This window comes from Oncorhynchus keta, chromosome 12 (genome assembly GCF_023373465.1).
Source record: "Oncorhynchus keta strain PuntledgeMale-10-30-2019 chromosome 12, Oket_V2, whole genome shotgun sequence".
In the NCBI taxonomy this organism is placed as follows: Eukaryota; Metazoa; Chordata; class Actinopteri; order Salmoniformes; family Salmonidae; genus Oncorhynchus; species Oncorhynchus keta.
Window position 1 is genome coordinate 6,642,395 of NC_068432.1, and position 13,444 is coordinate 6,655,838.

General features: G+C 41.7%; 1 protein-coding gene across 6 annotated transcripts in view; it reads right to left on the bottom strand.

The window, feature by feature from the left end:
- LOC118390916 (protein Aster-B-like) overlaps window positions 1-13,444 on the bottom strand; it is a 151,661-nt gene that overhangs the window by 71,662 nt on the left and 66,555 nt on the right. The window contains exon 1 of one of the 6 annotated variants that reach the window (XM_052457691.1): window positions 13,015-13,340. The exons of the other annotated variants lie outside the window; for them this stretch is intronic. Coding sequence (XP_052313651.1) covers window positions 13,015-13,118 — 104 coding nt within the window. The 5' untranslated portion in view covers window positions 13,119-13,340. Of the gene's footprint in view, window positions 1-13,014; window positions 13,341-13,444 lie in introns of those variants that run through there. 6 annotated transcript variants of the gene reach the window in all.

Here is a 13,444-nt window from a genome sequence, read left to right on the forward strand (position 1 = left end):
ACACCACAGCAACAGTCAACAAAGCTCAAGGCATAAAACCAGGTAATCAAATTGTTTGGGGACAGACTTGGTAGAGACAACAGAGCACTGAAGGTGTTCCTTGGTAAAGAATGCCACTCCACCACCTTTGGAAGATCTGTCTTGCCGAAAAAAGTTACAACCAGTAAGGTTAACATCAGTGTACAAAACACTCTTTCTTAACCGCGTCTCAGTAATGACCAACACATTAGACTGAACCAGGTTTTCCTCTAGGACTTTTTATCCCCCCAAAAACTCCCAGGTCCTTGCCGATGACAAGCATACCCACAACATGATGCAGCTTTAAAATATGATGTGGTACTCAGTTATGTGTTGTGTTGGATTTGCCCCAAACATAACGCATTGTATTCAGGACATAAAGTTTTACTTTAGTGCTTTATTGCAAACTGGATGCATGTTTTGGAATATTCTGTACAGGCTTCCTTTTTTTTCCACTCTGTCAATTAGGTTAGTATTGTGGAATAACTACAATGTTGTTGATCCATCCTCAGTTTTCTCCTATCACAACCATTGAACTCTGTAACTGTTTTAAAGTCACAATTACACTCATGGAGAAATCACTGAGCATTTGTTTTTCTCTCCGGCAACTGAGTTAGGAAGGATACCTGATTCTTTGTAGCGACTGAGTGTAATTAATGTGTAATTAATAACTTCACCGTGCTCTTCTTTTTTTCTTCTTTTTTTTTTTACCCATCACCAATAACATTATGTGCCCGTCTTTCCATGTCATTGGAAAACCTTCCTGGTCTTTGTGATTGAATTTATGTTGAAATTCACTGCTTTACTGAGGGACCACTGAACTGATCAATTAGCTCAGTTGGTCTGGTGTAGTGCCTAGTTGGGACAAAATCCTGCAGTACCTGCGGCACTCCATGGAACAGGGTTGCCAAGTAACAGGGTTGCTTTAGTAACAAAACGAATGAAAATGCTATTGTGGTATTAGAATAATTGTTTAAATGTTAACAAAGACCTTCATAAACACTACCAAATTATTATTTTTGCGATAGCATATATGAAATGTATTAATTACACTGTAAAACTTCAGCTCCACTATAAGTGTTGTGTTGCTTTGCCATCAGCGTTGTGTCAATGTTATGCTCTACCTGCTACACAGAGCGAATTGTTTCGAGAGCGAAGAGAAGACCATCTTAATTCTGTTTTCCCCTACTGTACTGTACCATAATCACCGCTTATGCATAAGTACAATAGCTTTGGTCTAATGTTTTACAAGTACTCATTAAAACTGTTGCTAGTGGTTGTACTAAATGATCCTTTAACGACACAAGTTGTTTACATTGCGAACCTAGCTAGTTAATGTAGCTTGCTAGCTACTAGTTGTAACTTCATAAATCTTGGTAAATTAATCAGTGGTGTAATGTCGAGGCCATATGCAACCTAAATCAAATGAATTTTTCATTATTTAAATTCACAAGACAAAAGCATGCGTCAGGCGTCAAGAATCGAATCTCTGCGATTCTTGCGCTTGGACGCTGCATTGGAAAACCTCCCTGGTCTTTGTGCTTGAATCTGTGCTTGCAATTCACTGCTCAACGGAAGGAACCTTACAACTTATTGCAACTTATTATGTGACTTGTTGAGCAAATGTTTACTCTTAGTCTCGCCATAACAAAAGGCTTGAATACTTATTGACTCAATCCATTTAAGCTTTTAATGTTCAATTAATTTGTAAAAAAAATGGAAAAACAATTCCACTTTGACATTATGGGGTATTATGTGTAGGCCAGTGACACAACATCTAAATTGAACACATTTTAAATGCAGGCTGTAACACAACAAAATTCTGGAGGCCTTCGGAAAGTATTCAGACCCCTTGACTTTTTCCACATTTTGACAGAGACAGAGACAGAGAGATGATGACAGTGGGCACTGGGGCTGCCTCCCTTTTTTTCTCCACTTGCTCTCTTTCTCTCTTTTCTGCTACAGTCACGTTTTGCTGAGTCACCTTACCCAAAATACATTGGTGCCACGGATGGGCCTGTTGTCATGGAAACCTCCCCAGATGCCACAGGCTCAGGAAGTGCCACGATGACACAGGAAATCAAACCACTCAAAACCAATGACACATGTCACAGACATTCAGGATTTATGAAGGCAAGCCAGTATGATCTGGTAAAGGTTAGCAGTATGAAGGTTGCTCGTCTGGTCGATTCCACGAGAGACTGCAACACTGATGTACTTACTGTATGTATAGTCTACCATGTAATTACTCTTATCACAGTCGTTTCCTAACTTTTTACAACCAAGTACCCCTTTTGAACTTCAAGCTTCCCAAACTACCCCCTTCAGCATCATTTGACAGCACTAACAGGCAACACACATTTTACTGCGCTTTAAATATATATATTTGAAAAAGACATGACAGTAAGTGAGTTTGAAAATGATTGTATGTTTATGTTCTTTGTTATTGGTTTTATACATTGATAATGGATTTGTATTCATTTGACATCTAGTGCCTTCAGAAAGTATTCATACCGCTTGACTTATTCCACATTTGTTGTGTTACAGCCGCAATTCAAAATATATATTTTTAAATACTTCTCACCCATCAACACACCGTACCCCATAATGACAAAGTGAAAACATGTTTTTTTTTATTTAAAAAAAAAACATTTTTAGGAAATATTGAAAGTGAAATACAGCAATCTCTAATTTACATAAGTATTGTGAATTCAGATGTACGTCTCTAAGAGGGTTCTCCAACAGGTAGATCGCTAGCTATGTAGCTCGCTGCCCACCTATGAGTAGTTCACCAATTCTGAGAGTACATTCATTTTTGTCATTATTTCATTCATTATCCCCCTCCTGGTTAGCCACTATTGACTTTTTTGTTACTTTTTTCAAATCTAACCTTTATTTATCGAGGCAAATTGGCTTAAAAAAAAGAGAAAATTCCAGCGATATTGCTCCGGTCTGTCTGTTTAGTGCGCGCGTTTGTCTATCATTCTGTATGTACCGTTAGTCAGTTAGCGATGCTGATGATAACCGTCTTGTGGGTAAACAGAAATACTTGCCCCAAAAACGTTCTCAATTAAACGTTAACTGCAAAGTAGGCTTACCTGACATAACTATATAATTACTATTTGTATCAATTGGGTAGCGATTGTTTTGCAAACTCTGCCATTACATGTGCTGCTGAAGGTGACCTACCAGCTGAAACATCGCTAGATCTACACATTCCTCTCTTGCTACAGTAGCTGCGCAATTAAAGGGGAATTACACTCACAAATCAAAGTGTGTCAGTTCCAGACCAAAAAAAAAATGTTCTTCTGATGTGATTTAACCATTGACATGGACTCAAAACATAAATGTTCGTTGTTTCTCTATGAATAATTGTAAAAGTTGACTGTAAGAAGCACTCATCATTTCAAATAGGCTACATGGAATATTAAACAGCATATAAACACTCTAAATAGGTCATGAGCCAGACAGGTAGTCTAGAAAGGAACAAAAATGAATTATTTAGGGATAATTATTAGACTATTATTTCAAGGCTATAACCTATGAAGAAATACATTGTGAAGCATGACTTACTTAGAATTAAATCAAAATGAAATGAAACATGCCTTATTAGGCTCAGTCTACAGTGCCTTTGAATTCACTTTGAGTTTGGCCAGAGTCTGTGGCTTCAGACTCATGCGATGGTGCCTAGAGAGCAGGACAGCAACGGAGAACAGCCTCTCCACACATGCAGAGCCACTGGGGATGCTAAAAACCCTATGGGCCACTTTTTCCAAGCGGGGCAGGAATGAGTTGTCTTTTCAAAAGGTGATAACGTCCTCGTCTGTGTTTCTTCTCATACCTCTCCGCTCGTGTCAAGAGAGGAACGCTGCTGCTGAATGAAGTAGGAGCTGAACATGCAAGGTATTTTGGGCACTTCGTTTTGCTCAGGGTCCAGGTTAGGTGCTGTTGGCACGGCAGATGCAACTGCCGGAGGCGCGCTGATAGCCCCGGTTTCCTTCACAAGGAGGTTGCATATCTCTCCACCAGCTCACCCCTTTATCACCCACTCAGTTTAAAACCTGGGGTCCAGGACGGTTCCTAGGACAAGATGTTTATCATTATAGTACCGCCTTTAACCGAGTGAAGACGTCATCTGATAAGTGTTTCTGCATAAGCAGCAATGTCTATGAGCTGAGACACGGTAGTCAACAGTTTCTTTACTTCCAACACGGCAGGGAGAATTATGCCCAGGTTTCCCAACTCTCTCTGTATATTATCGGCGAGGTCAGCTAGTGGTGTCAGTACCTCCACCAGGAACTGTAGCCAACGCACTTTGTTTAGGGCGAGTTTTTCATAATCGGAGGTAGACGTACCTTTTTTTTTTTGCCACAATGTGTCTCTTTCAAACATCTGCAACAAAAACGCTGTTAGTCACCACTCGTTTTACTTGCCGCTGTACATTCCAGTTCCTCAGGACACTTTCATATTTTCGGTAAAAGGCCTCTGCTGCGTGGTGTCCTTGTATGTGCTCAGCGTTCAACAAAACCTTGTGACCTTTATACTTTCCATCAATGAAACTGGCGACAATCTCCAGGAAACTGTCCCTTTCTGCTAATCCAAATGTCAGTTGACACAACGAAACCATCACCGAGTTGCAATACTGTAGGTCTCTCAGATTGGCATCCATTTCTTGCAGGGCATAGGGCATGACGGTGTCTCAGACCGTACTATAGCAAGGCAGTGTGGAGCCTGGTTGAGCTGCACTTGCAAAGTACCGCATCCCTCCCTTCCCATTCTCCCCTAGTTAGGGGCTCATAGTCCGAGTAAACCATTTTAAAAGAAAGCCTCATCCAATTGCCTATTTCTCACTCGCAACACTTCTGGGGCTTTATGTGCAGAAGTTTGTTGCTGCTGTGTCTCTTTTTCTATAAATACAAATCAAAGCTTAATTACCCTAATGATAGCTTATCTTCAATTAGTACCTAACTAAGACGAGACAAAGACCTGGATATACAGTGGGGCAAAAAAGTATTTAGTCAGCCACCAATTGTGCAAGTTCTCCCACTTAAAAAGATGAGAGAGGCCTGTAATTTTCATCATAGGTACACTTCAACTATGACAGACAAAACGAGAAAAAAAATCCAGAAAATCACATTGTAGGATTTTTTATGAATTTATTTGCAAATTATGGTGGAAAATACGTTTTTGGTCAATAACAAAAGTTTATCTCAATACGTATTTTTTTTTTTTCTCATTTTGTCTGTCATAGTTGAAGTGTACCTATGATGAAAATTACAGGCCTCTCTCTCATCTTTTTAAGTGGGAGAACTTGCAGAATTGGTGGCTGACTAAATACTTTTTTGCCCCACTGTAGGCCTAACCTGACAAGTATCCAACTTTACTATAGGCAGTAATCAGCGTGATAATGCATTGACATTTATTTTATTGTCATATGATCTCCCCCAAAACATGAATGGCCTTTCAATTATTCTAATATTAATAATAAATAGGGATAGATCATGGAATCAAATGCTGTTGTTTTTCTTCTATAGGTAGCCCCAAAGAACATTAAAAAGATCTGATTTTGTAGTTTATAAATACCTTCCTACAGAGAAACTTAGCTAACTACCCACCATGCTCCTTTCTGTTACCTTGTGCACTTAGGAAACCCTCATGCTTTCGGGATACAGTGGGGCAAAAAAGTATTTAGTCAGCCACCAATTGTGCAAGTTCTCCCACTTAAAAAGATTTTCCCCAACATAACGCTTTGTATTCAGGACAAAAAAGTTAATTTCTTTGCCATATTTTTTTGCAGTATTACTTAAGTGGCTTTGTTGCAAACAGGATGCATATTTTGCAGTATTATTTTTAATACTGTACAAGGCTTCCTTCTTTTTACTTTTAGGTTCATATTGTGGAGTAACTACAATGTTGTTGATCCATCCTAAGTTCTCTCATATCACAACCATTAAACTCTTTAACTGTTTTAAAATGACCAATGGCCTCATGGTGAAATCCCTGAGCAGTTTCCTCCTTCTCCTTAATCTCAAATGACGCCTGTATCTTTGTAGTGACGGGTGTATTGATATTTTATTTTATTTTATTTTTTACACCTACCAATCAGTGGCCTTCTTTGCGGGGGAATTGAAAAATGGTCTTTGTGGTTGAATCGGTGCTTGAAATTCACTACTATTGTGGGAATTTACAGATAATTGGATGTGTGGGGTATTAGAGATGGGGTAGTTATTCAAAAATGATAAACCACTATTATTGAACACATAATGAGTTCATTCAACTTATTATGGGATTTGTTAAGCACATTTGTACTCCTGAACTTATTTAGGCTTGCCATAACAAAGGGGTATTGTGTATACGTATTGATCACTGACACAAAAATCTCACTTTAATACATTTTAAATGTAGGCTGTAATACAACAAAAGGGGTATGAATACTGTAGTTAGCAACATTGACTGATGACTTGAACGTCCCCAAAAAACGTTCCACTGGTACCAAGGATGTATAAACTCCTGTGAATACAATACAGTCCTACCTGTAACAACTGATCCGGGTTACATTTAGCCCCAGTAACACTAAAGTGTTATTATTATCTTTAGACAGCAGTGAAGAGAGGGAAACTGATGCAATGCGAAATATAGGGAAGAAAGAGAGAGCCCTAGGGGCGGACTTGTGAATCGAACCCCTGTCTTTTGGTGTGATGTGTGGTCCGGACAGAACTGTTGTATGTCTTGCAAGGGGACTGTGCTAGCCAGCTTACAGTGCTGATGTGCATTTAATGTAATTATAGTCCTGATGTGGGTCTGTTTTTTTCCTATGTTGGTCTCTGGTGACGCGGCTGAGCTCACTGTCAGCCCAGTGCTCCCCCCACAGACACACACACACACAGCTATTTCTGTGCACACACAACTTCCTGTGCTTTGAGCAGCACAGCAGGGAAAAAACACAAAACTACCATACTTGTATACACATGTGCACAGGTACACACACACAGGTACACACACACACACACACACACACATACACACACACACAGGTACACACAGGTACACACAGGTACACACACACACACACACACACACACACACACACACACACACGCACACGCACACACACACACACAAAGCCAGAGCTCACAGGGCCAGGCCCCAGAGTGCCTCACACTGACCCTCCTTCCCCTCTATCACCTTATTTGGTATTTATAGCCACATGCTGCTTGATACCGGTCATCCAATGAGTAGGCGGCGTGAGGGGTCAGGTGACAGGCGTGTCTGTCAGGCTCGGTTAGCATCAGAAGCCGAGCCGCTAGGCTGTGGTGCTAATCCCTTAGCCTAGCATCTGCTCTTCTACAATCTGTACTGGGCCTCCCATAGAAAGGCTGTCACTTCTACAGGGTGAAGTTTCCCTTAGGTACAGATCTAGGATCAGCCACCGCCAATCAGCCTCCGCTAACCTAAACCATTAGTTAGGGAAATACAAAACTGACCCAAGGTCAGCATCTCGGGGAAACTCCACCTTACTCCAGTTGTCACTTCTCAGCACAGCACACAGTTTCTCTCACGACACTACTAACACATTAAAGTGAAGCTACCAAGACATTAGTAATTCTGGAAGGCTATAATTAGCATCCTAATTATACACTATCTAGCACCTTCATCTAAATGAGCACATCAAAGTCAGGGGAGGAGAGGCTGAAGAAGAGGCTGAGGAAAGTAGTGTGAGATGGAGAGGAGAGTTAAGCGAAAGACAAGAAAAGAAAGTGATCGGCCAGCATGAGAAAGAGAGAACCGTGAACAGTTGGCCGGAGCTTTAACTCTTTCTCCTCGTAAACCTCGTAGCTTTTGTCTGTCTGTGCATGCGTTTTTGCCTGTATAAGTTCTATGAGCATGCCTATGTGTGCTGTGTAGGTGCAGTGCCCTCGGAAGATATTAAGACCCCCTTGACCCCTTGACATTACAGCCTTATTCTCAAATTGATTATATTGTTTTTTTCCCTCATCAATCTACACACCATACTCCATAATGACAAATAAAAAACTGGTTTTTAGAAATGTTTGCTAGTTTGTTAAAAAAACAAACAGAAATATTACATTTACATATGTAGTCAGACCCTTTACTCAGTACTTTGTTGAAGCACCTTTGGCAGCGATTACAGCATCAAGTCTTCTTTGGTATGACGCTACAAGCTTGGCACACCTGTATTTGGTGAGTTTCTCCCATTCTTGGTCACCTCCCTGGCCAAGGCACTTCTCCCCCAATTGCTCACTTTGGCTGGGCGGCCAGCTCGAGGAAGAGTCTTGGTGGTTCCAAACGTCTTCCATTTAAGAATGATGGAGGCCACTGTGATCTTGGGGACCTTCAATGCTGCAGAAATGTTTTCGTACCCTTCCCCAGATATGTGCCTAGACATGATCCTGTATCGGCGCTCTAAGGACAATTCCTTCGACCTCATGGCTTGGCTTTTGCTCTGACATGCACTTTCAACTGTGGGACCTTATATAGACAAATAACGTCCAATCAATTGAATTTAGCACAGGTGGACTTCAATCAAGTTGTAGAAACATCTCAAGGAGGATCAATGCAAACAGGACGCATCTGAGCTCAATTTCGATTCTCATAGCAAAGTGTCTGAATACTTATATCAATAAGGTATTTCTGTTTTCAATAAATGTGCAAAAATGTCTAAAAACCTGTTTTCACTTCAACATTATGGGGTGTGTAGATTTGAGGATTTTTGTTTATTTCATCCATTTTAGAATAAGGCTGTAACGTAACAAAATGGAAAAAGTCAAGGGGTCTGAATACTTTCCAAAGGCACTGTATGTGTGTATCTGTGTGTCTGTGTGTGTGTGTGTGTATCTGTGTGTGCGTGTGTGTAGAGGGATTCAGATCACCCTGGTCAGCTGCATTCTGCAGTAGGGTGGTGATGAATCATCAGACATGGTAATATGACACCTCACTGCTGCATCCCTGAAGCCCTCTACCTCCTCAGAGCCTCCAAACAACACTCTGACCTCTGAACAGAGAGCTGTGGACACACAGAGACATGCACACACACACACACACACACACACACACACACACACACACACACACACACACACACACACACACACACACACACACACACACACACACACACACACACACACACACACACACACACACACACACACACGTTTGCATACATGCTCTTGCTCTCTCTCAAACACACACGAGACACAGACTTATGCAATCTCTCTCACACGCACTCACACACACACACACATCTGGTTCTCGTGGAATTCACCTGGAAATCTCTGTTTCCCTGGCGAGAGAGGCATCTGAGTGCCATATAAGTGTGTCGGGGCATTTTTCAAAGGGGCTTGGCCAATTAGATCAGCTGAGGAGAACAAACCAATGGCCTGGTTCTGCTTTTCTGGCCCTCTCAACCTTCCTTTTTCACCATGTCAAGAGTGCGCAAAGCTGTCATCAAGGAAAATAGTAAAAAATCAATTAAAAACCCTGTAATGAGCAGGTGTGTCCAAACTTTTGACTGATACTATATAGATACTAGACCCCCAAAAAATCTTGATCGACCAAACAATCGACCAGTCAACTAATTGGGGTCACCATAATGGACACTAATGTAAAAATTGCCTTTACTGTTCAGCACAACTGAAAATGATTACACCGTGTTCCATGTTTTCTGTGATAACGTCTTAAACCAGAAACATTTGCTAATGGCCCTTATAGAGCTGAGTTAATCATAGTCAATAGTGCCTAATTAATTCAGGCAATGAGCGAGGCGCCTTAGCACATGGCTAAAGATAAGCATAGGCACACAAGGTTTTAATGAAGACAGGTCCAGAGCAATGATGTATACAAAAATCATTGGTCCAGACTGAATCAGTGAAATGAAACAATAGTGAATCAGAACAATACATATACCGTTTTCTTCATTAGTGGTTGCGGTTCAATTTCAGGTTGGGACTGGGGATGATAAAATGAAACCAGTGTTTAAAAGGTATTTTCTAGTTTAAAAAGATACGACTTGTGTGTGGTCTCAACATCAAGCGAATGAGGGTCTCTGTTGAAGCACTGCTTCTTCTACGGCTTTAAATGTCATTGGTTGGACCTTTTCATTTATCCCCCCTCCCTTTCCTTCCCCTCTTCTCCCCTCTCTCTGCTATCTCTCTAAGCGACTTCCTTGTCATTGGGTCTCACTCTTGTTTGTCCCGTGAAGTTTACCTCTCAGGCTTTACTGCTTTTCCCTACAATGGACAATACAGTTCCATTCTATTCTATTCTGCACAGATCACAAAAGCCAGAATAGGTGAAAGCAACGGGGAACGCCTTCTGCTCTTACCTGTTAAATGTTTTAACAATCAGGGCAGATGAAGGAAAGGAGAGGAGGAGGATGCTACTTTATAGACTATTGAGCTGCACCTTGTGTAGCATGTGTACTGTGACCAGCTCCTATTCCTGTGATGACGTATTTATGTGTGAGACAGTCTGGCCCAGAAGAGGGAGCCAAAGGCCAAGGTGTCTCCTTTCATCTGTCCCTCTCTCCTCCTGAGCATCTAGGGTTAGGGTTAAGTTGTCCCTAGACAATAATCTTGGGTCAGTTTAGATTTTTCCCTGCTAGTGATTAAGGTTAGGATTGGGGGTGGTGAGGCGGCTCTGTAACTACAGGAAACCTCACCTCGGAGCTCCCTCTCTCCTTCTGAGGCCCGGTGGCTGACACTTAAGGTCAAAGGGTCATAGGTCAGGGTTTGGGGATCCTGGTTGGCAGGGGCTGTATAGGGTTCAGTCAGATGTTCTGTTGTGTCGTGTTGGCGAGTCTTGAGCACTTCAGAGTCGATCCAGGGATGCATGATTATAAGACTGTTTGAGGAGACTGAATAATATAACAAAAAAAGTATTTTTTTATTTTTTACCTTTATTTAAATAAGCAAGTCAGTAAAGAACCAATTCTTATTTTCAATGACGGCCTAAGAACAGTGGGTTAACTGCCTGTTCAGGGGCAGAACGGCAGATTTTTACCTTGTCATTGGGTCTCACTCTCGTTTGTCCATTGCGGTTTACCTCTCAGGTTTTACTGCTCTTCCCTACAATGGACAATACAGTTCCATTCTATTCCATTCTATTCTGCACAGATCACAAAAGCCAGAATAGGTGAAAGCAACGGGGAACGCCTTCTGCTCTTACCTGTTAAATGTTTTAACGATCAGGGCAGATGAAGGAAAGGAGAGGAGGAGGATGCTACGTTATAGACTATTGAGCTGCACCTTGTGTAGCATGTGTACTGTGACCAGCTCCTATTCCTGTGATTGTGGTACACAAGGCCACAGATAACCTTAATACAACGCACAGACATACCGGAAGGTGGGCTCGCATGCTCTAGAATTGTTATTAAAATATGACTTCAACTTTGAATAACCATTCTGGTGCTTCCACTATGAACTCTCTCTCTCTGACGAGCACAGCTCTGCCTATCAACAAGACTATGTTCAAAACACTCACAAACATGTACGTTTAGGTCGTCCAAGGTGAAACAGCACCTGGACCTTACAAAACACCAGAAACAGCCAGCTCGACAAATTGAAAAGGCTGAATAGTCTTCACCCAATGAGAGGTAGTTTGTCCGGCAGCTAAAACAATGGTGTTTTCACCACCTTGGAGTAGAAGTCATGATTCAGCAACTATCTTTTAGCACATTCTCAGCACAAAAAAAAAACAGGGATTTAAGAATTGTTTTTTTTACTAAAGTGTCAAACCTGTAAGAAAACAAAATGATATGTTTTAGAGTTGTAAAAAAAACTATTGTTTTCGGGGGGTGAATACTCATTCTGATATCATGGCACTCAATTCACAATTCAAAGGACAGCACCACTCAACACATTCATTCGTCCAGTTGTATTCAAGCCATTTAGCAGATGCTTTTACTTAAAATGACTTGGTCCCAGGAATCAAACCCACTATCCTGGCTATCCTGGCAATGCAAGAGCCATGCTCTACCAACTGAGTCACAAAGTCACAGGCAATCGAATATAAATAAATAGGGCTGTAACAGTACCAGTATCACAATATTTTTTCCATGGGCGAAAATGAAAACACGAAGAAGACCAAACTCTTTGGTCCTTAAAAAAACAGCTGTATGTAAAATATTGTGTGCTATAGATTGGAAAATAAATGCACGTGACTCTGGATGACAACACAATGATGTTTTGGTTTCCAACATTCGCGCTGTTTTCCTAAAGAAGGTAAATCTGCTTCGTGTTTTGTTTCCTTGCCGCGATACTCCAATAGTATACTGGTATCTTTCCCGGCCCTATAAATAAACTGTGACTGACATATACAAATGACCTGGTAAAGACCTTTACCAAGGTGCACTATCATTAAGTACACACAACACATATACAACAATAACACAACAGCCGTGAGCTAACATGAACCTGCTCATTCAAACCCACACACCTTTGTAGTCTCTGTCCACATCTTGTGGTACGGTGCGCCTACGTAGTAAAACCACAAATCAATAAAAACACAATACAAGCACGCGTCTTTGTGTTAACTATCGTTCATGGCTCAACAACAAGTCAACAACTTGTATTCACCTCATCAAGAACAATATATTGATAATACAGCAAATACATTGCACAAAGAAAGGTAGACATACACTCAGCATCAGCTTTCTCTGAACAAACACCATAACAGGTCTAAGCCTCAGAACAGTCCAGTAAAGTGAGTGAGTTGTTCTGTGCCGCAAATCAGTAATTCATCAACCTCAGTCCTGGGAACCCACCCAACTGCACATTTTTGTACCAGCCCAGCACTTAACCCGCTGGATTCAACTCATCCACTGACCATCGAGCCCTCGATGAGTTGAATCCGCATGGTTAATGCTGGGCTGGGATAAAAATGTGCAAGTCCTGTGGGTCCCATAGCAGAAAGAAAGATAGAGCGAGAGAGAGAGAGACAGAGAGCCCGAGAGAGAGATGGGGGGTTGCTACTCACTTGACCCTGCGGAAGGCCAGTTTCCTCCTCAGTGAACCACCCCAGCCCTGCCTGACCCCAAGGCCACAGAAGATCTGACTACTTAGCGAGCCACTCTGGACCATGGTGACTGTCCTCCTACCCCCCAGAGCTGTCACTCCTGGTCAATGGAGCCCCTGCCCAAAACCGGATGTCTGGTGGTGCCGACACAGGGGGGTCCGGAACATGCGCCAGGTTTTGATCTAATAAAGATGCATCCCTCAGGCGATCTTATGTCTTTTTTCTCTCCAGATTCCAAAAAGCATCCTAATCTCTTTCCTAACTCCCTCTCACTATCTCACACACACACTCCCTTAGTACCCCACTACCGCTATCCCACTTTCATTCCCTCTCTCAATTTCTCGCTCACACAAACACTCTCTCAGCTCCTCTATATCTCTCACTCTCTCTC